This window comes from Agelaius tricolor, unplaced genomic scaffold (genome assembly GCF_023055355.1).
Source record: "Agelaius tricolor isolate 1412-34295 unplaced genomic scaffold, bAgeTri1.0.p SCAF_6, whole genome shotgun sequence".
Taxonomy (NCBI): Eukaryota; Metazoa; Chordata; class Aves; order Passeriformes; family Icteridae; genus Agelaius; species Agelaius tricolor.
Window position 1 is genome coordinate 9542065 of NW_027269266.1, and position 27986 is coordinate 9570050.

The 27986-nt window shown below is 40.7% G+C and overlaps 1 protein-coding gene across 1 annotated transcript; it reads right to left on the reverse strand.

Moving 5' to 3' along the window:
* Positions 1-409: 409 nt before the first annotated feature.
* Positions 410-27986, reverse strand: PITRM1 (pitrilysin metallopeptidase 1). The gene is made up of 27 exons (XM_071428639.1): positions 27832-27986; positions 27522-27624; positions 26505-26611; positions 25805-25956; positions 25256-25370; positions 25035-25131; positions 24498-24658; positions 23132-23258; positions 22364-22452; positions 21708-21836; positions 19699-19812; positions 19195-19291; positions 15189-15323; positions 13127-13265; positions 11604-11720; positions 10408-10540; positions 9588-9708; positions 8762-8838; positions 8310-8475; positions 8086-8186; positions 7017-7137; positions 6180-6251; positions 5006-5118; positions 4422-4547; positions 3042-3187; positions 1358-1460; positions 410-869 (listed from the first exon to the last, which is right to left on the reverse strand). The coding sequence occupies exons 1-27, from the start codon at positions 27867-27869 to the stop codon at positions 776-778; spliced, it is 3093 nt and encodes a 1030-aa protein (XP_071284740.1). The 5' UTR covers positions 27870-27986; the 3' UTR covers positions 410-775.

Here is a 27986-nt window from a genome sequence, read left to right on the forward strand (position 1 = left end):
TAGTTCTTGGGGTTGGGAGTGGGGAAGAACAGCTTTAGCAAGGTGAGATTCATAAGGGTGTAACCTGGCCCTTGCTTCATGTTTTCTTTTTCTCAGAGCTTCTTTAAGATTAACACCCCCAATACTGATCAGAAAGGGTAACGAGGCTGAAAAACAGCCAAAAATGTTTTCTCATGCTAGTTTATGTTAACTGGACCATCACAAGGTAAATACTAAATCATGGTGTACCAAAACCTTGCCCTAACTGTCAAGCACAACCGAACTTTATACAAATAGACTCCCCTGATTGATAAGGGATTTTCCCACTGCACTGCACACTAAGCTTGGTGGAATGTACTGTCACAGACTGCTCAGGGTGGAGGTGGCTTATGCAAAGGCAGCTGGAATTACCACACCACAGAATGAAATCTGTCAGTATGAGAGACAGCTCTTTATATACCCAACAGCAGACATGATTTCAAACAAAACACCATTTAAAACTAGAGTTTTACATATACAAAAATATTTCATTTATATAGTATTCATATGTGATAGAAGGAGTGAGGCTTCAGTAAAAGATTAAGGTCTGTCTTTGCCATGCAGAGCATGTAATTCTTGCTCTCAAATACTGTATGGTTAGAAAATTTTTCACATTGTTATTTTGAGAAGGGGAGCTTCTAAGTGATTTGGTGAACACTGTTAAAAACCAGCAATGAATATTTCAGTTGGACCATAGCACTGCTAAAAGTTACTAAAAACCCCTAATGTTGTAGTCACACCCAGAGAAAAGCCAAAGTCATCGTTTGACCCATGAGGGATCTTTGGTAATATCTGCATTTTCTGGGCCAAGTACAGCTTGACCACGAGTGCTCTTCCCAGCTGCAAGGTACCTGGAAATAAAAAAAAACCCCATAAACAAGTGACAAACTGCTACATTTGGTTAACCACAGCTCTGCTGTGGAAGTTAAAAATACTCCCATCTCAGGAAGAGTGTCCTTTGCTGCAAACAACTTGTGTTGTGCCCACTCATCACAACAGTCTCTCCTTAACCCTGTACTTGGCTGTACTTGCATCTACAGTGGAATTCAGGAGTCACACACAAAATGCTGAAAGTGGAGTAGATACCAGCTCCTATAGTGCACTCATACCTACTCATGTAGTCATATACCAGACAGTTCCTGGGCCTTTCAAAAGTAAATCAAACCCAATCTCCCACAAACTCAGAGTGTAGGAGGGAATTGCATCTGCTAAACGTGCAATAAACAGGATATAATTAACATATCCTTTTCTAGGTTACAGAAGAAAATAGTGAAAGTAGTATGAAAGACCAAGGGAAGAAAACCAGTAACTTAATTATGACAACTGAGCAGAGGCTTACCTGTTTGATACATCAACCAAGTTATCACTGTTGACAGCAAAAAGTTGTTCTCTGTGTGACTGCTTCATTTCATCTGAAATGCCATACAAGAAATGACCCATTCCTAGGGAAAAGAAAACAAAACCACACACTGCTCTGGTGCACTGCAATCTGTCACAGCCACATGCAAGGAATGAGAGCAAACTACAACAGGAATGTGTGCTCAAAAGGAATAGAGACTTTCCATTTCCAAAACCATCATGCTGAGAGAATATCGAACTGAATCAAGCACAGTAAGTTAAAACCAGGGTGAGGTAGTAACAGTTTCCTATTTAGGAAAAAAGCAATTCTATTTTGGCATATGATTTAGTTTGTCAAAAATCTGCATGTAACAGTGGTCCAGGAAACTTAGACATAATTCATTCTGAAGAGAGTCAGCTCTAACAACTTTTTAAACAAACTGCATGTCATGAAGCTTCTGTTTTTGGAACTATTTTATTTCCAAACAGTTATGATGTATCTGCAATGTGAAGGTTTGCTCACAGTTTTGTACTACACAGAAATCTGCACACAAATGCTTTAATGTTTTGTTGGAGCATTTGCCCACAGCATTATAACTGCTCCTTGAACAACCAGAGAACTCCAAAATAATCACAGAAAAGTTTTTTGTCAGGCAAATAACCATAGGGAAATAAAGGTAGCTGGAAGGATTTGAGTCAACTTATTCCAACCTCCTACCCAAGGCAGGGCTGACTTCCCAGCCAGGTAAGGTTTTCACATCCATCTGCAGTGCCCAGTGACTCAAAAGCATGAAGGGACAGGCGCTCCTTGCACCAGTTCCCAGGCCTCTGGAACAGAGCTCTCCTCTTCAGTGCTCTGTTAAGATCTGTGTTCAAATGCCAAAGAATGTTCATCATCCCTCGCTGACACCAACACCCAAAGTGCAGGCACTGCACTCATGTGCACCTGGCACCGATTGCTTTTTAACTGCCCACACCAAAACCAGATCCTGACAGGTAAAAGCTTAATTTGAAGTGTTCTTGTTTAAAAAGTTAGTGCTAGTACAAGCACATTTTAAAATAATGCTGATCTTAACCTTGCAATTCCTTTTTGTATGGGAAGGAAATGTGCTTTAACTGGGTAAGTTTCAGACTGAAATTCAGTAGGAGAACAAGGGAGGGAAGTGAGCACAGCAAAGCTACATGTCAGTAAACTGCAAAGATACTACCAATGCATCATGAATGTGGAGATCTGCAAAGAAGCTAAAAACACCCTCCACCCCAGCAGACAGACTTCAGTGCTCTAACTTCAGAGAACATATGCACAAAGGGCAGGTGACATTCACAGTCAGTATGCCTGCTTGAGTCAGGAAAGTAATCCCTCAGCTCTTTTTGCATCAGAGCACCAGTATTTCTTTTCATTTGTCTGCATATAATGCTCTCCAAACCTAAAATAATTTCCTCAATCTACCTCCATGTGACACAGAGGACCAGTAACACAAAACTTCAGCAGAACCTGAGTGGATGAGGTATTTCTGGAAAGGAGCAACAGGAACCAATAGATTCATCAAAACTGCCATTATCTCTCATCTTCCAAACACAAATTTTATCATCTAACACAGTTTAGCAAACTATTTTCTTCCCTTTAAACAGAAATTAAAAAGGAAATAAACACTGACAGCCCTGGGAGGATGATGAGAATGTACCTTTGTCTGAAGGAGCTATTGGTGCATCCACAGCAGCAAACACTGCTAGTTTAGCTTCATCAATATCTTGCTGGGTGAATTCTCCAGATTTGGCCCATTCGACTGCTTTTTCAAATGTTTTCAAGGTGGCTAATGAATTTGGGTCTCTTAGAAGAGAAAAAGAACATAAAAATTTATTACTTCAGTCTTAAAAAATGAAAAACCAAAATTCCTTTATTCTCACTTCATTCACAATTTACTATGCATCACACATGGGGGAAAACAAATTATAAACTTCATTTTTTTTTCGTACAAAAAGAGGTTCTGGGGTTTGGTTCTGCATTTCTTTTCCAGAAGAAAAGTATGGTTACAAACCAAGCAGATTCACAATTTTAGATACACAGGTACAGAATCCAGCTGCCTAAAAGTAGTTCCAAATGGTGTAGAGTGAAGTGGTGTAATAAAAGCAGGTCAGGTAAGCCAGTGCTGTTCACAGTGGGCTCAAAAAGCAGCACTGCCATTACTGCCCACACCAGGAATATTTATGATATGCCCTATCTTCTCTCAGTTGCTTTTCTTGCCACACCTGTTTTTACTCTCTGTAAAACAGGTGCCACAGGTTAGCTACTACTGGCAAGTTGAGGACTACTGCCAGGACAAGTCCTACCATGTTGAAACTCTACAGAAAGGCCAGACTACTCAAACCTCAGCCAGGAACCCTGACCAAGCACTGTGCCAGCCTGCCTCTGGGCTAGGAAAACAACTGAAGCCAGGACTCCAGCCACACAACACTGCTAGTGGGGATTACAACTGTAATACCTCCAGTTGTAATTTCATCAGAAAGTGCCTTGGTGAGCTAAATACAGGGTAACTGTTCTGGACCGGCAAAAGAGAAGAATAGAAAAGAAGGAGCAAGTAGTTCTAGCTTATCACCAGCAATGCTTTCTGCTGAATCTCTGATGATTTCAGCCAGTTGCTTTAAGGAAGATGCATATTTTCAAACTCAGGACCTTAGGGAACATCCCCATTCTATTTCATGGTCTCAAATTTAAAGCAGTCTTGAATTTCCTTTCTTAGGGCTTCCTTTACCAAGAAATAAAGTGCAAGCCAGTTATACATAAATGTGAGACTGAGACAGTGAACACCAAAGTGCAGAGGTGCAGCAGTGGTTGCTACCAGCAGAGATAAATTAAGCTTTCCCAAGGATACAAATAAGATAAAGCAAGAATGGTTTTATTAGGCAATCTAACTTCATCAGCACTGACTGAATCACTCACTTAATTTCATCCCTTTTATTTCACTTCTTCTTGAAAGACTGCTACAAGGAAGTCAAAGATAAGACACAGCAAAATGCAGTCAGTGGTCCCCTCAATCATCAAGAGGAAAGAAATGCACTGTTACCTGTAGGAGTAGAATGTGAATATGCCATTTTGACTAAGTTTAGCACCTCCACCATAAGCCCCTCCTTTCTCTCTGATTTCTGTATGTAGGAATTTAGCTGTCATCAACCGTGCTAGAATTCGAAGGCTGAAATGAGAGAAACAGAAGCAGTGAAGATGTGAACTGGGCAACAGTGATAGTCTCAACTGCCTCTAAAGGTCCCCCAGATCCCCATCTGCCATGCACTGCTGCTTGTAACCTATGACAGTTTCAACAGCAATGCTCACTATTTAATAATAGCTGAATAATGTCACGTCACTGTAAGAGGGGCTCTGAACTTTGTTACATGCATCAGGACTGTAAACTCAGGACATGTCTGAGTAGGTGGGGCTGTTTATTCCAAGGTAGGGGACAGCAGCCCCTCATTACTTAATCTCAGCATTTACAGGGTTGCTCTGGGCCCAGCTGCTTCGTAAAGATTTTGTGACAAATGCACTACAAATCATTTTCTATCAACACTCCATTTTCTGCAGTCAGCCCAACCCTTTCCATTTTGCTTTGTGCTGTGCAGAGCACAGAGAGCTCCCTGATGTTCTGCTTCCCACCTGGCATAGTCTGCAGCTGTGTAGGGAACTGTTCGAATGCATTCCCCAATATAGTTCACTGGGAAGGGAAGTACAAAATGGGTCTTCATCTGGCATGGCTTGAAAGTAGGATCCTAGGAGAAGAACACATTATTGTCACAGCAGCAGAGATAATGTACCCATCTGAGAACTCTCACCTTTTTGAGAACTAGGAAGTTCTGCCAAACATGCACACAAATAAATGCTAAAGCTGCCACTTATCCTACCCTGCAACCAGTGACATTTCCCTTGTGCATGTATCAGCAATCCAGTACAAAGAATTGCCCTGGAAAACTAAAGGAGAGGGTACCATGCATCAGCTACCCATCCTTTGCACCCCCTCCTTTCAGTTCTGCAGATTTTGAATCACTACCCAGGAGTTTGGATTTAGCCACGGATTTACTTTGATTGAAACGTGTTCACAACTCTCCACTTGTGTCACACATGTACATGTCACCACATCATTTCCCAACCCATCCATTCTAGACATTGAAAACAGAGCCAGGAACTGTGTACCCACAAAAACAGTGGGTACACAGTTACACTATTTATGATAGCAGGTGTAGTATAAATTCCTGCTCAAACATCCCCTGCAACAGACTGAATTCTTCCTTACAACCTCACTTCCAAACTTCCAGTCCCCTTCATGTCTCTGGGCCTTGGCAGAGCTTGCTCCTTTGCCTCTTTCACACATACATCTGCTTGTGTGCTCACTTAGGCACAAGCAGATCCTTACACACCTCCAGTGTAACTATTTCAGAACTCTCCATCCTTTCTTAAGTTCAGAAACCCCATTCCCAGATCCTCATACAACTCTGGCTGGGCCAAGCAGAGCAGTGCATTTGCAGCACTGGGCTGAGCTCTCCCTGCCCCTCTCTTCTAAAAGGAGAGTTCAGGGTATGCTCTTCATCCCTGTAGCCAAATACAGCTCTTCCTTTTCACTAATGCTCTTCTGTCAGGTGTCAGTCACATCCAGAATCATTCAGGGAGGAGAACAAGGAAAGGAAGGGACTAACTGGAAGTGATTGAGTTTGATGGTTAGTTATGGAACTGAAGGGCATGAATTGTTTCAGTGCTTCTGTAACAGTTTAAGATGGACCATTACCATCAGTAACAGCCCTGTAATACCAATATCCCTCACCAATAATGTACTTACATTAACTAATTTCCTTGTGATCTGCACACCAGTACCCATTTCACTTCCCACAGGCTTCACTTCTGAAGATTTCTAGAAGAGAGCCAGTTCTCATATTAAAAGATGATTTAACAATTTAGACCAAGACTACTACAAATGCAAACCCTCCACTCAAACCTCTCTAAGGCAATCATCAAACCATGCTTTCACAAACATAAGCAAGGTACTCAATTGCTTCTTTTTATTTCCTAAACAAATGCCATATTATTTTCTTCCAAGAGTAATCTGGCACTGAGAGACACCAAGACCCAGATTAAAGGAGACCCATAAAGCTACAAACTATCATTTCACTCATGGGTAAGGAACTGGGAGCTTATTCCAGTTTCATCAGAAATTAAGACAGATCTGCATAGTGACAGAGCAGATCCTTTGTCAACTCCACTGAATCAAGCATATTTTGTGCCAAATGTCCTGAACACCCTGATAACAAAACAAACTCACATGCAACTGAAGAACTGCACATCATGCCCTATTTGCTTTTGGCCACCATTTCAAGTAAAGCTCAGTTAAAAGTTTTATGCAACAAGGAAAGGAAGAAATTATTTTTCCACATCCCATACTAAAGCAGTAACCCCAGGGTAAGGCTTAACAGCTGATCTCCTGCATTTCTATTGTCCACTGTGCTGCAGTGAAGACACTCCATGGCAAAACACAGAGCAGCAGATCACAGAGATGTCTGCCAGATTTCTTCAGACATGGACACAATATCTGAGTTCAAACTTTTCTGATTGCACAATGGTACTGACATGATCAAGCCAACTGTATTTGATGCCCTAATGACGAATGACATTTTCTCACCTCAATCACATGTGGACGAACAGGTTTTCTCTCTTTTTTACTTCTGGCTATTCCTTTTAGAAATTTCTCTACTTCTTTAGATGCTTCTGGTATCTGCTGAGGTGCTGCATTCACAGAACATCTGTCAAAAATACATATCAGAATTTTAAGTATGGTTTTATGTTTTCAGAGACTCTTTTATAATTTGTACCACTTTGTCTTTCTAAACATTTTCTATTAAATCATCAGAATGTTAGGTCAGTGATCTTAGGTAATCACTAACAGAGAGAGTGATTTTTTTTCCTGATGTGGAAAAAAAAATTACAATCCAATTGCTGTTCCTTTGCTCATCCTAGAACACTTTCAGACCAAAAGTTGAGCAGTAGCTGTCAAACCCCTTCTGTGCACAAGACAGGACTAGCTCAGTTTTGCAAACAAAAAGGTCTCTGAAGGAAAATAATGCCCTCTGTATCCTCTGTTTACAGGCAGGCCTAACATGGTTTTGAACACTACAGACATTTACATAACTTCATTTATCATTTCATGCTTTAAAAAACAAAACTTTGCAACTTATGTCACTTCAAACAGACCCATTTTGGGAACTAATGCACCTGACATTAAACTCCTTAATGTGCTCTCTTTACTTTTTCCAATATATGCATAAAGCAAGTTTCAGAATGTCATTGCTTTCCTTTTAGGAGTGAAACAAAGATCCAAACCAAACTATATTTAACTGTTACAAAACAATATAACAGTATTTGTCTAAGTGGCACCTTGAAAGGAAAAACAAAAGGCAGATTTTTGACTATTTCTGTAAAATTGCACAGGTCACTTACAAGCTTTGGGTACAACTGTTACCTATAAAATTTGCTGTAAGTTTCTCAAATCATTTAAAAATTGAACAAAACGAGCTACCATAACACCATAGCTACTGCTCTGTAAGCACAGGGGATGTAAATTAACATTTCTGTAGTTTTGCCACGGATGTCCCATTTCATAAACCCCAGTACACCATGAGGTGCACTGAGAAAAACATATTCACAGGCCATGGCCTCTCTTTAACCAAAATTCCCCTTTCTTTTTAGCTCACCTGATGTTGTCACTGTTTAATAAATACTTCTTAATGCGTGGTAGTTTGCGTAGTACAGGTTTAATATCAGGCATTTCTGCTATTCTCTTCATCAACTTCACCTGTGCAAGAAGGGAAGGCAGAAAGACCACAGATTGAATCAACAGGAAGAATTAACAAAAACCAGCCTGTAACTCCACAGTCGAGGATTTGGGCCTTGCTGAAGGGCATTATTAACCTCTCACCTGATCCATCCCACTGAACATTTCCTGCAGCTCTCCAGAAGGTGTAAGGTTTTTGCTGGCTCTAATAGAGGCATATAAATGCCCACAATCTGGAATGCCATTTGACAGCTCCTGGGCAGTCTTCTTAACCAGCACTCTGAAATGTTCTTCTTCCTCGAATCTTGGGCTGAAAAGGAACACAAACAGGTCTCATGCAAAAGGACACCAATGAAATTTATTTTTCATCATCCCAAGTTCAAGAGAGTGCATTTAAACTGTTGGTTGTCCATTTAATCCACTATATAGTCATGCTTTTGATGCAATATGTAAATTTAGAAAGACAGAGACAGAATTATGAAAATAAATCCCTAAGTAGGATCTCTAAGAAAAGGAGAATGGTTGGGAGAAGAGTGAAAAAGAGAACCCCAAAACACATGCAAACCCACAAACAAACAAAACCCAATGTACTGTACTTGTTAAATATTTCACTCCATAAATTCATCATGTCTGGCAGATTTCTATCCAAGCACAGAGATGAAAAGAGCACACCCTGAAGGAAAAAAATAAACAAAACACAAAAAACCCTTCACGCAAGACAACCACAGCAATGGCCCAAGAAATGCACAGTAACTTTTCATGGATGTGATACAATGATGCCAACCTAATGCTGCACATTACAAAATCACTCTAATGCAGGCTGTGCTACTGAAAAGAGAGCAGACATGAAATGTGATTGCTCTTCTCACAAAGCAAGCCTGGTAATTCCTCAATTTCTTCTTCTCAACACAAGCAGCAGTTCAGACACAAAATTTTGTATTTTTTCCCACAAAGTTTAAGTTCTGTTCTGGGGTGCACCTTTCTCCAAGGGAATTCCTTTAATTTAACTCCAGGATCCATACAGAGCAGACCCCCAGCAAATTTGCAAAAATCTCAAGAAATACTGCAGAACTGTTATGCCTAACACATAGATCTAATGATGCTGCCAACAGTGACATAACACATTAACAGCAAACTCTGTGTGTAACACCACACCTTTCTGTTCCTCCCTCTGCTTCCAAAATATTTTGGAGCACTCAAAAATATGGTGACAGATGCTAGTGAAGCACTGCCCTAGACACAACACCCACATCAGGCACTCCCCTTAACACAAAACACTAAGTTACTGTAATTATCTAATTTATATCTTACAAGGACTTTCACTGCACATTAGTTTGACCCTCTGCCTGGAAGCCCTGACTGACCCTGAACTACAGAACTGTTACTGCAATTGTAACATCTTCAAGGTTATGATTAATTTACCTGTTCATAAACATCCAGGTGTGAATCATCTGGAATGATATGTGGGCTGACAGACATACCACCTGTTTTTAGTTCTATTTTCTGGGCTTGCTCCCTGTAATCAAGGGCTCCACATCCCATCCTGTGAAAAACAAGAGATTTGTTTCCCTTTTCAGTGTAGGCCAAAACCAAAATCTATGTAGCATTAGTAAATCAGCCTGTTTAGGACAATACTAATTTAACAACTAAACAATCTGGGGCATTATTAAGCAAACATAATACTTCATGTCTTATAAAAGCTTCCCACCAAGCTTTTCAATTAAAGCAACCTGCTCATTTAAAATGCTGTATTAAAAAGCATGCTTTATGTGCAGGCTTGCTACCAACATCCTTAAGAACTACATTAATAACTCAAGTTGCTCTCATCAATAAAACCATACTCCTCCCAGCCCAGGTCACTTGTTCTGCTCTGTGCTCCTCTTTTGCCTGTGATGGGGTCACTCTTTCTGTCCTCACATGGCAAAATTGCACCAGAAGTCCATTCAAGCAAAAACTTTAATCTCTGCTAGGCTATTTCTCATTTACAGAAATTTTCCAATCTGTTGAGGGAACACTTGTGTTGACACTGGGCAAAAAGGCAATGCAGAGACTGGTGGAGAAGGGGAAACAATTTAGCAACATTGGGGAATAAAGACTTTTTTTCTGCAGGAAACCAACTTACCAGCCTTTCTTTCCCTTTTATAGTAAGAACAGATGCTGGAATCATTCAAGTCAGTGTTAGTATTTTGGCAAGCTGTGTCACAGCCTGTTGCCTCAGCTTCCAAGAAAGCAAACCTCTCACCTGGTAATGACATTGCAGAAGAGTGGCACATATGGCTTGAGCTCCTCAGGAAGGGTGTTCAGGCTGGACACAGCTCGGAAATAAACCACCCCATTGGTTGGCTGAGCACAGTACTGGACAGGAATGTCATCACCTAGGGATAAAAAAACAAAAGCAAACAATAACCAGCAGTTTCCTACTACAAACACACAACAGCAAAATGATTTCTTACAAGAACATCTCATTACGAATCATTTTCTGCTGGTGTTTCAGAGCCACTTCTTGTTTAAATTTTGCACATTACACTCAACACTGGACCAAAGGGGTTTTTCTGTTTTGTCCATAGTAAGGTAACATCTGGACAATTTGAAAAGAGAATTCTTCTAACAGAGGTCATATTTTAGAAATAACAATCAAGTAGCAACTTGTTCCTGAACAAGTCAGAAAATTTTTCTTCCTTATTTTTGCCTTCATCTGTACAAAAATTGAGGAAAGCAGTTTCTTGTACTGTACACTCTTCCTGAACCAGGCCACCTGAATACAGACATTAGAATTTTCCCAAAACCAGGTCATTTTTTGCATCAAAATTAAACAGTCTTGACACTTGCTGATAATTTTTGAAGAAAAATGTCCATTAGAAATATATTAAAGAACAGTATTTACCTGCAAAATTTTGACAGAACTGTAACAAAATTCAGAACTACCATCTCCTATCAGTCCCTGGGGAAACCACTAGCAAAATGGAAAAACTTGCACTGAAGTTATGAGGAATTACTGTAACTTATTTTTTTTCTGTGGCTCCTTTATGTCATATTCTGTAAAAACAGGTAGGGAGGGACTGCAGTAAGGAAGGCTTACTGCCCCAGCTGCCAAGATTCTGCATCCTGGGCAAGCCTTTGGAAAGTGAGGGGATTGCTCAAGAGCCCTGCATGTGCCAGTCAGAGGAGTGTGTGGCTGGCACATGCAGTGCCCTTGAGCAGGGCAAGGTGGGAGCTCCTGCCAGCCCTGGGAAGGCCAGGAGGATGTTCCATGCCCCTCAGAGGCCATGGCTCTGCAGATCCACTGCCATGTCTGCCCACAGGTGCTGGGCTGGAGTGGAGGAAAAAGAGCACAACTATGGGCCACAAAGCCAGTCCATGTGCTGGGCAAGGGGCCAGCAGCCAGGGAACAACCCAACAGTGCTGCTCCTTGGGACACGAGACACTGGGGACACCAACCTGTGAGTGCTGTCTCCAGCACAGTGAAGGGGATTTTGGGCTCGATGTCAGACACTTTTAAAGCTGGGAGACAAGAGGTATCCTGAGGTTTGCTTTGAAGAGCAATTAATTCCAAACCTAGTAAGAAGAGAATACCAAATTGTCATTTTCAGCTTGTAGTGAAGGTGCTGTCAAGACCTAAAACCTACTGAGGTGATACAGACCAGAAAAACTCAAGAGTCAAGTTTGGAGTCTTCTAACAGCAATTTTGCAAATATTTTCCTAAAGCAAATTCTGCAGATTATCATGTAACAACAGCAAAGAAAACACTCTTGTTAGATTCTCTTTCCAATCCCCTCTTCACAACATGTTTACAGTAACATGTAATTTAATCTTTAAGTGACACCTGCCAGTCTGTCCTGTCACTCAGCAAGCATCAACCCAGACCTGGCAGATAAGGAGCTTCTTTCTAACCCAATCCGTTCCAGTTCTTACTCAAGTGCTTTGTCAGAACACTGATGCAGCTAAATTGTTGTGATTACTTTCACATTTCAGTCTTTCAGATACTAGCTGGTCACCTCTGAGTACTCTCCAATTTATCTCTGTAAGTAGAAAGCCTCCTCTGATTTCGTGCTCCCCTATCTCCTGTCACACACCAAAGCTTCAGAAGATTAATGCCACATTTTTGGAGGATTTCTGTGACTAGACACTGCTTTAACAAAATTAGATGACTGCCCACAGTTTTCAAGCATAAGTTACTCTCCAGAATAAGTTAAACCCAGCATTACTTTTATAGTTGGCTTTTTAACCGGAAAATATAAGAAATATAATTACAAAATATAAGTTTTACAGGAGCATGGAGCAGACCTGAGGCTCATAAATAAACAGCTTCAAGGTACATGGTATGTAAGTACCTGAAGAGAGGGTGCCAAGAGGATGGAGCCAGGCTCTGCTCGGTGGTGCTGAGCAAAAGGACGGGAGGCAATGGGCACAAACTGATGCACAAAAAAGTTCCAGCTGAACACAAGGAAGAACTTCTTTACTGTGCAGTGTCCAAGCATGGAACAGATTGCCCACAGAGGGTGTGGAGTCTCCCTCACTGGAGATATTCCATAACCCCTGGATGCAATCCTGTGCCATGTGCTCTAGGATGCCCCTGCCTGAGCAAGGAGTTTGGCCCAGATCACCCACTGTGGTCCCTTCCAACCATTCTGGGATTCTGTGAATTCATCTTCCACTCAGTGCAATTCAACATGGGAAAGAATAAACAGATTGGTATTTTAAAACAATTTCCTTTCTTCTGCCCTAATGAAGACATTGATCATTCTATTTTTGACTGTTAAAACTAATGAAATATACCAACCACACACTGTAGTGGAAGCACTGCCCTGCATAGCCCTGTAATACATACACACAAATTTGCAACAAAAAAAACCCATCCCTTTCAGAGCAAATACTGGAGAGTGCCTGAGAATTTAAAATAGTCTACAGGATAACAGCTAAAAAACTGTTATACAAATAAAAATGTGAAAAAGCAAGTTAACCTTTTTCAAAGATTTGTGTTTTTTCTTCTTCAGAAAGTGCATTGACCTTTTTTTCCAGCTTTTCTGCTTCCATTTTAGCTTGTTTATCATGGTAGTCCTCCTCTGGACTCATTGACAGAGTCAATTTGTGCGGATTATCCTGCAGAAATAAACCCCAAAACAAAGCATTAATTCTGAGGGCAACTTCCTTGCCTCAGCTTATTGCTCCATCAGCAGCAGATGAACAGCCTGAGCATCATTTGGCTTGCACCTTATCACAAGTATCACAACCACACAGACTGATGAGCCCTTGGTTTCATACAGAACAAGCTGCTGTGGGGAAGAGGCAGCTCACCACTGGAACAAGCACCAACAGCCTTCTGCTAAGTTTCACTCTAGAGTCAGAATCCCTCAACAGCACACAGTACTCATTAGTTTAATTAAACCCATGTTCAACAACTGTACATAACACTACATGCCCGAAGTTTTATCTGGAGGGTGTAAGATGGGGAAATTCTGTTAAAGGCAGGAGGGTTTGAATAAACACCTCTTTCAACCTGCCCAAGCTTGAGTGCACAGAGATCCCAAATGATGTAGAATGTGCATGCTTCATCCTGCTCAGAAATGCTTGACACATCAGCCTCGCTGCCACAGAGCTGCAGGCATTACTCAAGTGTCATAACTGCTGCTGAATTCTTCTTTGTTTACACCAGACTGTGGAATTTTAATATCAAAATTACTCAAGCAGCTCCCATTTTCCATAATAGGAAAGGGAGGCCAGCCAAAAGACAGTGACCTCAAAAAATGTCCATTTCAATGTAGGAGTCAAATAGCAACATCTGACACTGACAGACACCAATAATTTGGGACAATGTAATCAGATTCTGTTTTATGAGTTTATCTCCCCTGTGCCTGTGTGAAAAGACTACAGAAACCTGAATACAGAGTTAAAGAGAGAAATGTGAGATTAACCAGTAAAATGGACAGGATTAATAGCATTCTCCCCCTTGCTCCCTGCCTGCCTGCTTTAATAATTTCCCAGCACAAGGTACAAGAGTGCATAACCTTATGATGTAATAACATCCAACCATTCTCACATTTCCTACCGAGATGTGCCTTTGCCTCAGCCCCCTCACAGAACTGTACAGTAAAGGACATTCACAAAAACACTGCACCTGTATTTCTTCCCTACAGAAGCCAAAACTTTAGCAGCTCCCTACTACCTCCAGACACTAGTAAATGTTCTTAGAAAAACTGATTTCAACTGATGCTACTGACTCTTGGGTTTTTTTCTGAGTATATTAGAATCTAGCTTTACTCCAGTCAGGGTGACAGTTACTTTAAATAAAACTGCCTTTCAAAACAAACAAGTTGACTACAGAAAAAAAAACCCAAACAAAAAACCTACCAAGAAAAGCAAACAAACAAAACAAAGCCAACAAACAAAGCCTACAAAAAATCAACACCATTTCTGCATTGCTATCAGTGGATTTTTTTTTTCTGGAATTATCTAATTCAGGGCTCCAGAACTATTCAGCATTATAATGCCTTTACTGGGTATTTTTTATTTCTGCAAAAACTCCAGAAGACCATATGGAGAGGGAGAGAAAGAGCAGAAAGTAATTGGCACTGACAGCAAGATTCAGACAGCAGCTCAATGAACGTGAGGAACACCAAGACAATCTTACTTGAAACCAAATCCTTTGCAAGGAAAATGAGATACACCTTGCTATGTCAATACTAAGGAACACACTAGGTCCAAAATTCTCTGTTCACATCTGAACTTCTCATCAGGAAAAAGATGTGCCCTTCTACAGGAATCACAGTTTGGTAAAACATTAGCATTTTATCAGTGTTCTATTGAATGTGGTTCCAAATGACCAGCCAGATAATTTTTTTTCCCCTTTGAAATTGTGGAAACTTAAACCATTAAAACTAACATGTTTCATTTGAACATGCTGCTGCTCAAGCCACACCTGGAAACAGGCACTATGGTGATAAAAAATTAGCCTTCAGTTTAACTTCAAATACAAAATTGTGTTTTAAAAATTAATACAAGATAACTTTCTGTAAGTTTGCCTACCTTGAAGTATGTTTTAACTTTTTCCTGAAGAAATCTGGGATTTTCTTTAAGACACTGCTTGAACTGAGAGACTTTATCTGCAATCTTCAGAAGCTCCACTGGATCCCCATCTTGATTCCAGCATGAGGCTATGTACTGAATGGAAAAGAATAATTAGGCAAGCAGGACAATCCATCTGCATTTCTCTAACTGACAGCATCAGTGTTCCAAAACCACCTTAACATTTATACTTGAATAGCAGACACAGAGTGAGTAATCCTAACCTAGCTGTAGGGGGAAAAATATTGTTCAGACAAAAGTTCTATTCCATCATCACCCATTCCCTGTTTTCTCCATTCTTGCCTCTAATTTCACCATACCAAACCGCCATTTTTTAAATTATTACCCTTTTTTTTGCATAGCTGTGCACATTTGGAAATATACTATAATATTATTTAGTCCCTCACATTAAAATTAATTTTTCAGCTCAAGAAAGAAGGAAAAGAGAAACAGGTGGTAGAGACAAAGTAGTACATGCATACTACAGCTTTGTATCAGCTAGATGAAATTATTTATAGGAAGGTGACTCAAACACGTAAAGTATGCAAATTAGATGGGACTTTGGAGAAAAAATACTGGACAAAAAAATATCCTGGGGATATTTCTGGTTATTTTCTAATTTGAGTATGCTCAAGTTGCTATTGAAAGTTCTCCAAAACAACTCAAGTGCAAGATAGCAAAAGTTTCTCCATTTCTACTCTGTGTGAATGGGGAAAAACCAAAAACAAGACAAAGCATAAAATCCCTGTCAAATCCACCTTCTCTTTTCTTACCTCTTTAATTACAGGCAGGTTCATAAGCCTTCACCATTTAAAAATAATAACTACTTTTATCTATTCTGTGGAAATTCCCTAATAAGATACAAGGCAGAGTATTACTTTAGAACATGCTTGAGCTAATTCTCCTGGAATAGAAGCAGTCACTCCTTATTCGAGGTTGCTGTGGGGTCATTACAAGTTCAGTCCTGGTTCTCAGGAGGCAGCCTGAAAGTTTAACCATGTCTCTAAGAGCATTGTCCAAGCAGTTTTTGAGCACTGACGGGCTTGGGGCCATGACCACTTCTTCAGTGTCACAGTTCACCCCTGGCAGCTCAGCTCCACACAGCCACTAACTCTGTTCCTCACAGCAGGATGTGTGGGGAGAGGATCAGAAGGGTGAAAGTGAAGGAACTCATGTGCTTAAATTAATGCAGTTTAACAGGTTAGGCAAAAGCTGTGTGTGAGCAGAGCAAACCAAGGAATTCATTCCCTGCTTTCCAGGGGCAGGCAGATGTTCATTCACCATGCCAAGCACAGCAGAGCTCCATCACATCCACTGGTGACTTGGAAGACAAACACCGCCACTCCAAACACCCCCTCCTTTCCTCTTCCCTCAGCTCCTACTGCTGAGCAAGGTGTGGACAACCCTTGGGTCATTTGGGGTTGGTTGTCCCCTGGTGTCTCCTCCCAGCTCCTTGCCCATCACCACCTTCCTGGCTGGTGGGGTAAGAAGGACAAGCAGAGAAGGCCCTGACTGTGCCAAGAGTGAGCAATAATGAAAACACCCCTGTGTTAGCAGCACAAACCCAGAACACAGCCCCTTCCAGCCACTGGGAGGAGATTTAATTCTATCCCAGTCACCTGGGAGAACTTGTTCCAATGTCTGACCATCCCCTTGTGAACAGCTTTTTCCTAATATCAAAACTGATGCCACTTATCTTGACTTTCACAGGATCTTTGACAGTCCCACACAACATCCTCCATTGTTAGACTGGAGAGACATGGATTTGATGGATGGACAAGGAATTGCCTGGATGGTGACATGCAAGCACTTGCACTCCAATGGCCAATCCAAAGGGAGATCAGTGACAAGCACTGCCTGTCCCTCAGGGGACTGTAATGGGTACAATACTATTGAACACCTTTATTTATAACACAGCCAGTGGCACTGAGGGCACTCACAGCAGGTTTGCAAGATGACACCAAGCTGAGAGGTGTGGTGGACACCTGGAGGGAAGGGATGCCATCCAGAGGGACCTGGACAGGCTTGAGGAGTGCACCTACATGAACCTCATGAAATTCAAACAAGGCCAAGTGCAAGGTCCTGCACTGGGGCTGGGGCAATGACCAATAATCAGCACAAGTTTAGTGATTTAAGGTTTGAAAGCAGACCTGCAGAGAAGGGCTTGAGGATATTGGTAGATGAGAAATTGGAAATGAGCCCACAATGAGTGCTCCCAGCCCAGAGAGCCAATTGTATCCTTGGATGCACCAGAAGAATCAGGCTGAGGGAGGTGATGCTGCCCCTCCACCCCACTCCCATTAGAGCCCACCTGAGGTCCTACATCCAGCTCTGGGGCCTGCAGTGCAAGACAGACATTCACCTGTCAGAGGAGGACCACAAAAATGATCAAAGTGCTGGAACACCTCTCCTACAAAGGCTGAGAGACTTGAGGTTGTTCAGCCTGGAGAGGGAAAGGGCTTTGGAGAGACCTTACTGTGGACTTTCAATATATGGGGGGCTTATAAAGGGACTTTTTACACATCCTGTAGAGACAGGACAATCAGCAATGGTTTTAAACTGAAAGATGGCAGATTTAGACTGGACATAAAGAAGAAATTCTTTACTATGAGGGTGGTGAGACAGTGGAACAGGTTGCTGACAGAAGCTGTGGGTGCTCCATTCCCTGGAAGTGTTTGAAGACATGTCAAAAGTGCTCTGAGTAACTGGACTTAGTGAATGATGGCCCTGGTTATGGCAGGGAGGTTGGACCTGGATGATCTTCAAAGGTCCCTTCCAAAACAAACCATTCTATGCTGTGATCACTTTAGTTATAACCTAGGGCCCTGTAACTAGGTCCTCTTCAAAGCCAACTTCTCAAATATGACTTCAGGGAAACAAACAGAAACATAACTCTCCTCTATGGGAGTATTAACACTGAATGCTGCAAGACTGGTTTTTAAAAGCAAGAAATATTAAAGAGGTTTCTTTTCTACAATGAAGACATAGCAGCTGAATCAATTTCAAGACTTAAAAATGTTGAGGGATAAAGTTATCTGCATTAATATTTCATCAGATAGAATTACTTGCAACATCTGAAGACATGCCAGAAAGTACTGACTATTAAAGTCAGGCATATTTGGCCAGATTTACCATGAAACATGACAGGCACTTAAATATCCACAATTTGCCTATTTGGCTGTATGGCAATCTGGTTTGAAACAGCTTTTGTTTGTGCTCACCCTTTTACAAATCCAGGGTTCTGCTTCTTTGCCTAACTGTATATATCTAGGAATGAGACCCTGCTGATGCAAAGAATATACATCACCTGAAAGACAGAAAGCAAAGAGCCACTGAGGAGCTGAAGTTGCTGCAGAGCAGAAAGGAACAGAGGAGATTAAAGAATGAGTGGCTGCAGGAGACCCTGATTTCCACAGTGACTGCAAATGCTGCACCGCACTCATTCCAAATTAAGGATGACTTGCAGACTCCTTCAAGACACAACATTCTGCTGTGGAATGGATTTTCTGTAACAGTTTGGCATTAAAATCTGAGGCCAAGAATTGCATTACTGTACATTTTCCCTTGTGAATCTAGAAATTAACTTGCAGCAGTACAATCCTGAAGTCCACAGAAAAATACAGTCCTTCTATTTGGCTTTTAGAAAATACACAGGCATCTAGCCAAAACACACAGTTCCCAGAGCCAGTATGATATGCCCCTCACAGAATAACCAGTGCTACTGCAATCAAAGCTGCTATTCAGGCAAAGACAACAGGCTCACTGCCTGATTAACTCATACACTGGGAAGGCCACAGACAGTCTGACAGCTACTGAAAAGAAAGATGTACACAATATGACAAAGGAAGAGCCCTTAAGTGGAAAGTTTTACATATCAGGAGCCAACAAAATGACCCTGTATTTTATAAAGACATAGGTGGTAGATTTTTTGTAACTATTCTTAAAAGAAACACACACACAGACTTACAGATGTCAGGGCAAGTCCAAAACTCGTAGACTGATGCTTCAACTGTATTTCAATTTTGTGAAGTAGAGCTTCAATCCTATCTTCCTCAAATCCCTTCCTTTGGGAAGGGGTGATGAGAGAAGGAAATCATATCCATTAACACTGATCACTTTAAGTGAAGTTATGAAAATTAATTATTAGATTGAAAAAGGAAGCATTACAATATAATGTCTTTCACACTGAATTAAAATTGATATGAAATAATGTAATCATGTTGTATCATTTAGAGAAACTGAACTAACATCATTCAACTCCTGAAGGTTACACTGATGAGAACAAACTACAATAAAGGAAGTAGCAGACACAAATTGTAAGAGTATTGGACAATATTACCTTTGCTTTGGGGCCTTTATTGCAATATAACCCAATTTTTAAGGCATGTTATTATATACAAGTCTGAATTATTACATGCCTACATATTATTATATTAACCATGAGTATTCTGAAAAATTCAGCATTACTCACGCAATAACTTCATCGACTGTTCTGTCAATGATCTGTTTCACAGTATCAATGTCTCTTTCAGCAATACCCTGTAGACCCACACTGAAATAAGCTTCTCTTGTAGAGCCATTAAACCTAGAGTAAAACAAAATCAACTCAGTGGTAAGTACTAGAACTTAAGCATTAAAGCTGCCAACAGAGGAAAGAGAAGGGAAAAAACACCCATTGTTTCCACATATACAAACACACGAGATTTAAAAGCTAAATAGAAAGTAAAGTAATTACCAAAGAGGCAAGAAATGGAACTTAAAAGCATTTTTTGTTCAATTTCAGTAGTAGTAGCCACTGTTAAGAAAACCCACAGTATATGATTTTAGAGAAAGAAAAACAGCTACAGAAGTAAAGCTGGAATTTTCTGTTCATCTTCCCATTCATCTGTAATTTCTTTCAGGTACAGAAGTCTTTCTAATGTGGAAATTTTAGCTGTGTGTAACACCAAACATGTACATTCTACTTAAGCAGGTGAGTGGAACAGTATTTCTGAAGCAGTATTTGTAAAGTAAGTGGTTAAGGTGAAGTTTTCCATGTTTACTGCAATTGTTATCATATGTATTAAAAAAAAAAATAAATATAACAGTGAAGACAATTCTGTCCAAGCTGTCAGGCTCATCTTTATAGAGACAAAATGGCACTTGCAGAAATACAGAACACCTAGCAGTTCAAAGCCAATAAACAAGCAATAGGTGCTCATACACTAGTAAAAACCACTATTACATGTGGTCTAAAAACCACAGAAGGAATTCAATGGCAGGCTCAGGCCCTGGATTTTGCAATACTCATCTCTGGGCTCAAACTTATGCTTGTAGATTCATCACCACAGTCACTAAGACAAATTAAAGCCAACTTACTGAACAGTTCAACTCTCTATCAATCCAGCCAACCTGGAAAAAGACCAGCTGACAAAAAATACAACATAATCTCTACTTCAGTGTCTAAAGAAGGATTTCTACTGCCATGCTCTGGAATATTAAGATGTCTACATGGCACTGGCATGCATGACACAGGCCTTGCACAAAGCCCACTACTTCATGTAGAGACAGGTCAAGCCAGGCAGAGTAAGACACTAGAATTATGGGCGAGCATAATAAGGTTTTCCATTCAAAACACCTGAGACAGCCACTGAAGAAAAAGGCAGGATTTTTGTCATCCCAAGTCTAAAAATCAGGCAGATGAATCATGCCTGGAAAGCACTTCCTTCTTTGTGCTGATAAAAAAGGCAAAATGTGATGAGCAGCTGAGCCCAGGTTCAGTGCAGATAATGCACCCACCCTCAGCCTGCAGCAAGCTCAGGAGATGGACTGGGAGCTGCAGCTGGAAGCAAGGACTGGGAGCTGCAGCTGGAGCAAGTGTCAGCTGAAATACCCTGCTGAGATTAGCTGAGTTGGTTAGAGCATGGTGCTAATACCACTGAGGCTGTGGGTTCAATCCCTGTATGGGGCCATTCACTTAAGAGTTGGACTCAATGATCCTCCCAAATAACAATATTCTGTGCAATATTCTGTACTGAGGTGATGGCAAGTTAACAGCACCTGACTGCACAAATACACACTTGTGACAAGCTTAACTACTACTAAACCATAGAATTAAAGCAATTAAAGCAACATGGTTACAGAGAAGAGCTCTGTAACCTCACAAACACTTCTGAGTAATACTTAAATGCCCAGGATGAAAAATTTAGGCACTGAAGGTATTCCATATTTTATCCTGTCTATCCATTTTTTATGGTTCATAAGCTGTAAACAATACAACTTTGATTAAACCAACTTAGCTTCTATCCAAGTACTTTGATGAGACAAAATCTGAGAATACTTTACAGTTCACCAGCAGAAACCCTTACAATGTTTTAACATTAAAGTAAGATTACTCTGGTGTAAATTGCCAGTATAAGAGATGAGTTCTTCCAACTTAGAAGTGCTTTTTAGTATTTATAACATTGCTTATAGTGATGAAATGTGAATTGCAACACTTACCCAACATCAGGAGAAAAATCTGTACCAACACCAGACTCAATTAAGGCTTTGTAAAAAGGAGAATTCGGCCCATCAACCAACAGTGAAGACAACAGGCTTAGGGTGAACGTTTCAAAAGTGTCTGTAATACTGAACAAAAACAATCAGATCCTAAAAACTGTATGTGACACCCAGTATCACTGAGTCCATTTCAAAAGAACTAGAAAACAAAGGCAAAGGGAGCAAGGAGAAATTATTGTCAGCTGTGAAGCCCACATAAGACCTTAGGGAAATAAGAGGGCTCTGTATCTTTCACTTGTTATAACTACCAGGAAAGCAATTTAAATTGGGCTGCAAGGGGAGATAAGTTAGCAGCAGGGTCATACAGAAGAGCTTGCACATGGCAGGAAACTGAAAGTAAGACAGTGTTTTCAAATGTCTCATCCACTGAACAGTTCTGAAAAGTAACACCTGATTTTCTTGTGTCTATCCACTAAAGCAAATTATTCAGCAAGTAAACTTTTATTTACTAAAGCAGGACTGAGCTATCTTCCCATGGCATTATTTTCTTTAGAGATGACATTTATCAAGAGGGACTAGGGACAAGAAACATGCTTGCACCTTGCTTTAAGATCTAAATGAACCTTTTATTCAGAATTTCATTTTGATATACTTACTCTGTCAACAAGTAGCTGACACTGACAGTGGTCTGCTTGGAAGGATCAGCAGCAAAGGAGTCTAAGCCACATGTTACCCTGTGTTCTCTCTATAAAGTACAGTAAATGATACACAATAAACTCACAGCAGAAGTTACAAACAAAATGTAACTTGCACCTTCACAGCATCATCTTTCCAATTATTTAAAATAATTTCACAGATGCTCATGAACAAAATCAAGATCCATGAGCAAATACACAAACACACACTATCTTGAAAAATAATCTAAATGTTTAGAAGTGGACAATATAAGAGAGGTTGAAGAAAGTCTGGCCATAAATAAAATTCTGAGCTATTTTTGAAAGAAATGTTTACACTTCTGGACAAGCCAGGGAGGAAAATGAGGAGCAGGTAGGAAGAGAACATGAAAATTATTTTTGACACTCATGTTTGGAAGATTAGATACCATTAGAAAGCATATTTCCTGACACTAAGAACCACTTTTCTTTCATTAGCCCTAAATGCTTTCCATTAATAAGTGCTTCAGTGTTTCAAATGACAAGGGACTTGAAAATTTGAAATAAGAAAAACAAACAACTGCAAGCAATCATTACATTACTGAAACTCAAAAGGAACTGTAGTTTGTCCCCCATGTAACCAAAAATAAAAATACTTAGCTCATTTACACAATTTTAAACAAATCAGTAACTCCAGCAGGTTAAGTTAAAATATCAATCTAGGGGGTTTTTGGGTTTAGTGGTTTTTGTTTGTTTGTTGGTTTTACTTACAGGCTTATCCCAGAGTTTCTGTTTAGGGATGTCAGTATTTGACTCAATTCTTTCAAATTTTGCCAATGCTTCCTCATGTATTTGCTTCAGATGTTGCTCCAGTGGAAAATTACCATAAGTGAAAAATCTGCATTTCAAATGAAATATTGGGATTAAGCACTTGATTTAATATGAAATTTACAGTAGCTATCTGTATTATACTCTGAATTTCATATGCTTTCCAGTAATTCTGTTACATCTGGAGTGGAAAATAGTTTGGTGTGTCTTCAACCTATACAACATATATAAAACTCACAATCTCTTGATAAAAATCCACATTTCTCAGCTTGTGGGCCACAAAACACCTTATTATTTTCATTACGTTCAGTTTTATTATGTTCCAATTTGTTCAGCTGCAGAAAAATACAATGTTCCAGAAAAAAAATAAATTAGTAATTGAAGCCAGAAACCCAGTGCTCCTAAGTTTCAGAAGACAAAATTCTTATGGTCCTCACACTTTAAGTATAAAATACAATGATCCATGTCCTGGGTTTTGTCTGTCTATAAAGCATGGCTGGGTTCCATGGGTCACTCCACCAAACACATACCCACAGCTAAAACACTTCCACTGGACCAAATATGAGCACAAGGTTTGCCACAGGTAAATCTCATCCCCTGACTAAAATCTCAACACCAGTACAGCAGAATACTTAGGATGATGAGAAAAATCAACAGATTGTAAATGCACTGTCATGACACAAGCTGATGTTCCACAAGTGAATGAATCAGAATAACAGATTGGCCACAAAATTAGTACAGGACAAAGATTTATTTCTCTGCATGTAACTTTCAAATTGACTTCCAGTTTAAATACCTTATTAGTATCAACCAAATCAGTACCTGAATCAAATGACTATCCATTATTTAGAACTCAGTACAGTAATATGTGATGCAGGAGGAAATGAAATCATTCATTTGTAAATTCTAACTCAATCTGTGTTACTTCAAAGAGGACAGGAACCCTTAGATTAATCTCTGCTACTTACATCTTAACCCTTAATATTACTGCTAAGTAATTATTAGTACCTTCCCTTTCCCCCCAGCTCATATGAGTTCAGGTCAACTGATATCCAAAACACATCTGCATGATCAGGCAGACATACCTGAGAAAATCAGACACCTTTCCCTCCTGTTTTCAATTCACTCTTCACTGCTCTTTCTAGAAAAAATTCCTTGCTTCCATGCTGTTTTAACTGCTCTAGGGCACAGGTTATCTTTGTTGCTGGCCATGTGGATAAGAACACTGTGCTTCTGGTTTTCTCCTCATGAAAGTACAAAGAAAGCACTAACCCAGTAACCTAGGAAGTTAGTCACCAATCTCACATACCTGGAATTGCTTGGATGATAATGTGTGGCATGGAACTGCTTAAGCTGCTCCCATGTAAGGTCAGGAATACATAATGGATCTCCACCAGAAATTACACCGTAAGTGTGATCAGGAAGGATTTTGTTCTGCAGGTGCTGTGCAAATATCCTCTCATTATCTGTCTTAATAGGAAAACACCACATTTCAGTGAAAGCCATCAAAACACATTTAAAAGAGAAAAGGTGCTCAATAATAAGACCTCAGAGCTCTAACTTACACAACCTCCTCACACATACTTTAATAAAATAAGCTATGGTTCCATACTGATCTAAGAAAGTATTTTACAATAAAATCCATTAACAAAGTGCCTTTCTATATGTAAACAAACTTTTGACAGGCTAACTTCAAAAAATCTATGCAACAGTGTTGACTTTACTGAGGATCTAAATTTTCAAAGGGAGGAATGGGAATCTCTGGTGCAATAATGCCATTGATAACCTACAGCTGAAACCACTTCACCATCTGCAAGAACTCAAACCAAACATCCACAAAACTTACAAATGCCCCTTTCATTTCATTAAAAACAACTCCTTTGAAGACTAGAGGTGTCTGAGGATCAGCTGGGTTCTCATGTTCTAACCTCCAACCTTCTTGCCTGAAAAATTAATAACAGAAAGTGTTGAGAGTTTGAAGGTTTTGTTGATGTGGGAGCTGGGGGGGGGGAGAGTTTGTTTATTTTTTAATTTAATAAGGTTTGCATACATCTCAAACTGTCTTACCAGAAATCTAGCTGACGTAAACATGGAAAGAAAGCTGCATCCAAGTACACCGACAGGAGGTTCTGAAAGTCCTTGGGATTTTGTGTTGAAAATGGATAGAGTGTGTAATCACTAGCTGCATACAAATAAACATAAAAATAATCAGAACTTTTGAAAGTCTAAGACATGTTTTGCCCTTGTTGATTTTTAATTTCTCATCCATATAAATAACTGGAAGAAATGTACTAAATGAACTGTATTTTTGCTGAGGAATACGCATGTTTAACACTGCAGCTATTTTACCATGAAAATTTTGCTTTACCCTTATATCCATAAAAATAATTAAATGTATTTTTGGATACTATAAAGCTTCAGCTCTACTGGGATTTTGTAATGGACAAATGAACAAGACTTATTTTGCTGTCTTGCCTCTTTAGCTTTTTAGTATCTCACAACATTCCCAACCCAATAATAATGGCTCTCCAAAGCCAAATCAAGGAGAGCCAGTAGACAGCTCTACTGCAATAAAACCTCATGCACTTGAAGTGGCATTATTTCCTTTGGACTTACCTGTGAATGCATTCATAAAAGTGGACAGTGACCTGTTTAACATTTTAAAGAAGGGGTCTCTGCAGGGATACTTTTGGGAACCACAGAGCACCGTGTGCTCCAGAATATGAGGGACGCCGGTGCTGTCCATCGGAGTGGTTCGGAACTGGATACTGCAGGAGAGAGCATGGAGAGGAATGCAGTCACTGGGAGGACAAGTGCCCCCACTCCTGCCTGCACCTGTGATTTATGGCAGCATCATCACTGCCCAACAGCTAGCATGGCACACACCAGATGCAAAGTTTGACTTCTTAGGACTCCTGAGTGCTCAGCCATCTTTTTCAGATGGAGTACAGCCTCTGCACTTCTATTTCTGGAGTTAGTACAGAAGTTTTCAGCACATGAGTAAACACATTTATTTTTATCCAAAAGGCTCAAATAAAAAATCTTCATGGAAGGTTATGGTTGCATAATCTCTGTCCCTGAAAGTTTTCAAGGCAGGAACTGGATCTGAATTTAACATTGATCCTGTTTTGAGCAGCAGACTGAACAACAGACTTCATAATATCTATTCCAACCTGAAAAATTCTAAGAAGCCCCACAAAAGAAGTACTGTCCTCCCTGTTATCACAGAATAATCCAGCCATGATGCCAGATTACAACTGAAAAAACAGAGGGTGATGTGGAGATTGAATGTGCAATACCTATGCTAATGTCTTACCTGAACAGATTATTGGAGTCCTCCCGAGCCACATGCAAATACCTGGCTCCTGTACCATCGTGACTAAGCTTCACTGCAGTCAGGAACAGCTCAGGAATAGCTGTCACCTGCATTGGAAGAAACATCTGTATTGCAGTGTGACTTCAACTAGGTCAAATAAATCGTGCATGATAGAGGAATTACAATTTGTTGGTCTTACACATAATATATGTTGGTCATATACGTAATTTTTTTTATACTGGCTTACACGGTATAAAAAGAATTTTTGCTCCCGTGGTTTGAGTGAAAAAAATAATGATGTGAATGGAAAATAAAATTTAAATGAAATTTTTAACCCAATGAAAGTATACTGTCACTGAAGAACCATACTCCTATGGTACAGATAAAAATTCAATCTGAAATGAAATGTATACTGTCACTGAAGAACCATACTCCTATGGTACAGATAAAAATTCAATCTGAAATATAAATATATTCAAATGTCAGTAGCCTAGGGCAGGTACAGAAAAAGGACACTGTTATACCACTAGCTCTGTCACTAGCAATCACTTCTCACAAATAACCTTTACTCTCCACTCCCGCTTTTTCCTTTGAAAAAGTAGAAAGAAATGCAACATATTTCCATGGTAGCTTTCCAACACAGGTATTAAAAGCATCTTAGAAAATAACACTGTTACTTGAATACGTTTATCAAAACACATTCACACAGTGAAGTCCTGTTATCTGTCAGGACTTTTAGAAGGCCACACGGACTGGTCACATCTGCAGCAGACACACCTGCAGCTCGTGGGGTGCAGTATTTTCTCTAGAATTAGCTCTCCATAAGAATATCTATTAATGGCATCTACAGTATTTATCTGCAGAGAAGTAACTACAAGGAACTCCTGAATCATTTTTATGAGTGATTACCCAAAGCAAGTATTTAATGCGCAGACGCCGGGCCTCACCCAGTGCCTTGTAAGCCCAGGGAAGTTTATGTACACAAACAGAGCAAACGCCGGCGGCGGCGGCGCTCACCTGCTTCACGGTGAAGCCGTGGATCTGCTCTCCCACCCGGTACTGCAGCGCTCTCTCGTTCGCGGCGATGCTCTTCCACCTCCACGCCCTGCGGCTCAGCGACCTGAAACGACACAAAATTCCCTCTGAACAAACGCGCCCCGGCCGGCGGTGCCGCGACCGACACCGGCCCCGGCGCTCCAGCGAGGGCTCCCCCGGCGAGCAGGGCCCCGTGCCCGGGCAGGGGCTCGGGGCTCCGCGCCCCTCGGCCGAGCGCCAGGGGCTGGGGCCGTACAGGGCGAGGGTCCCCGCCCGTTCCGCGCTCGCTCACCAGCCGCGGCCCAGCAGCCCCCGATAGCGGCTCCACATGGCTGAGCGGGGCCGGCGGGCCGGGCCGCACGGCGGAGCACAGCACAGCACAGCACAGCGGGAACCGGCGCAGGCGCCGCCGCCCCGCCCGCATTGGCCTCGGCTCCGCAGCTCCGC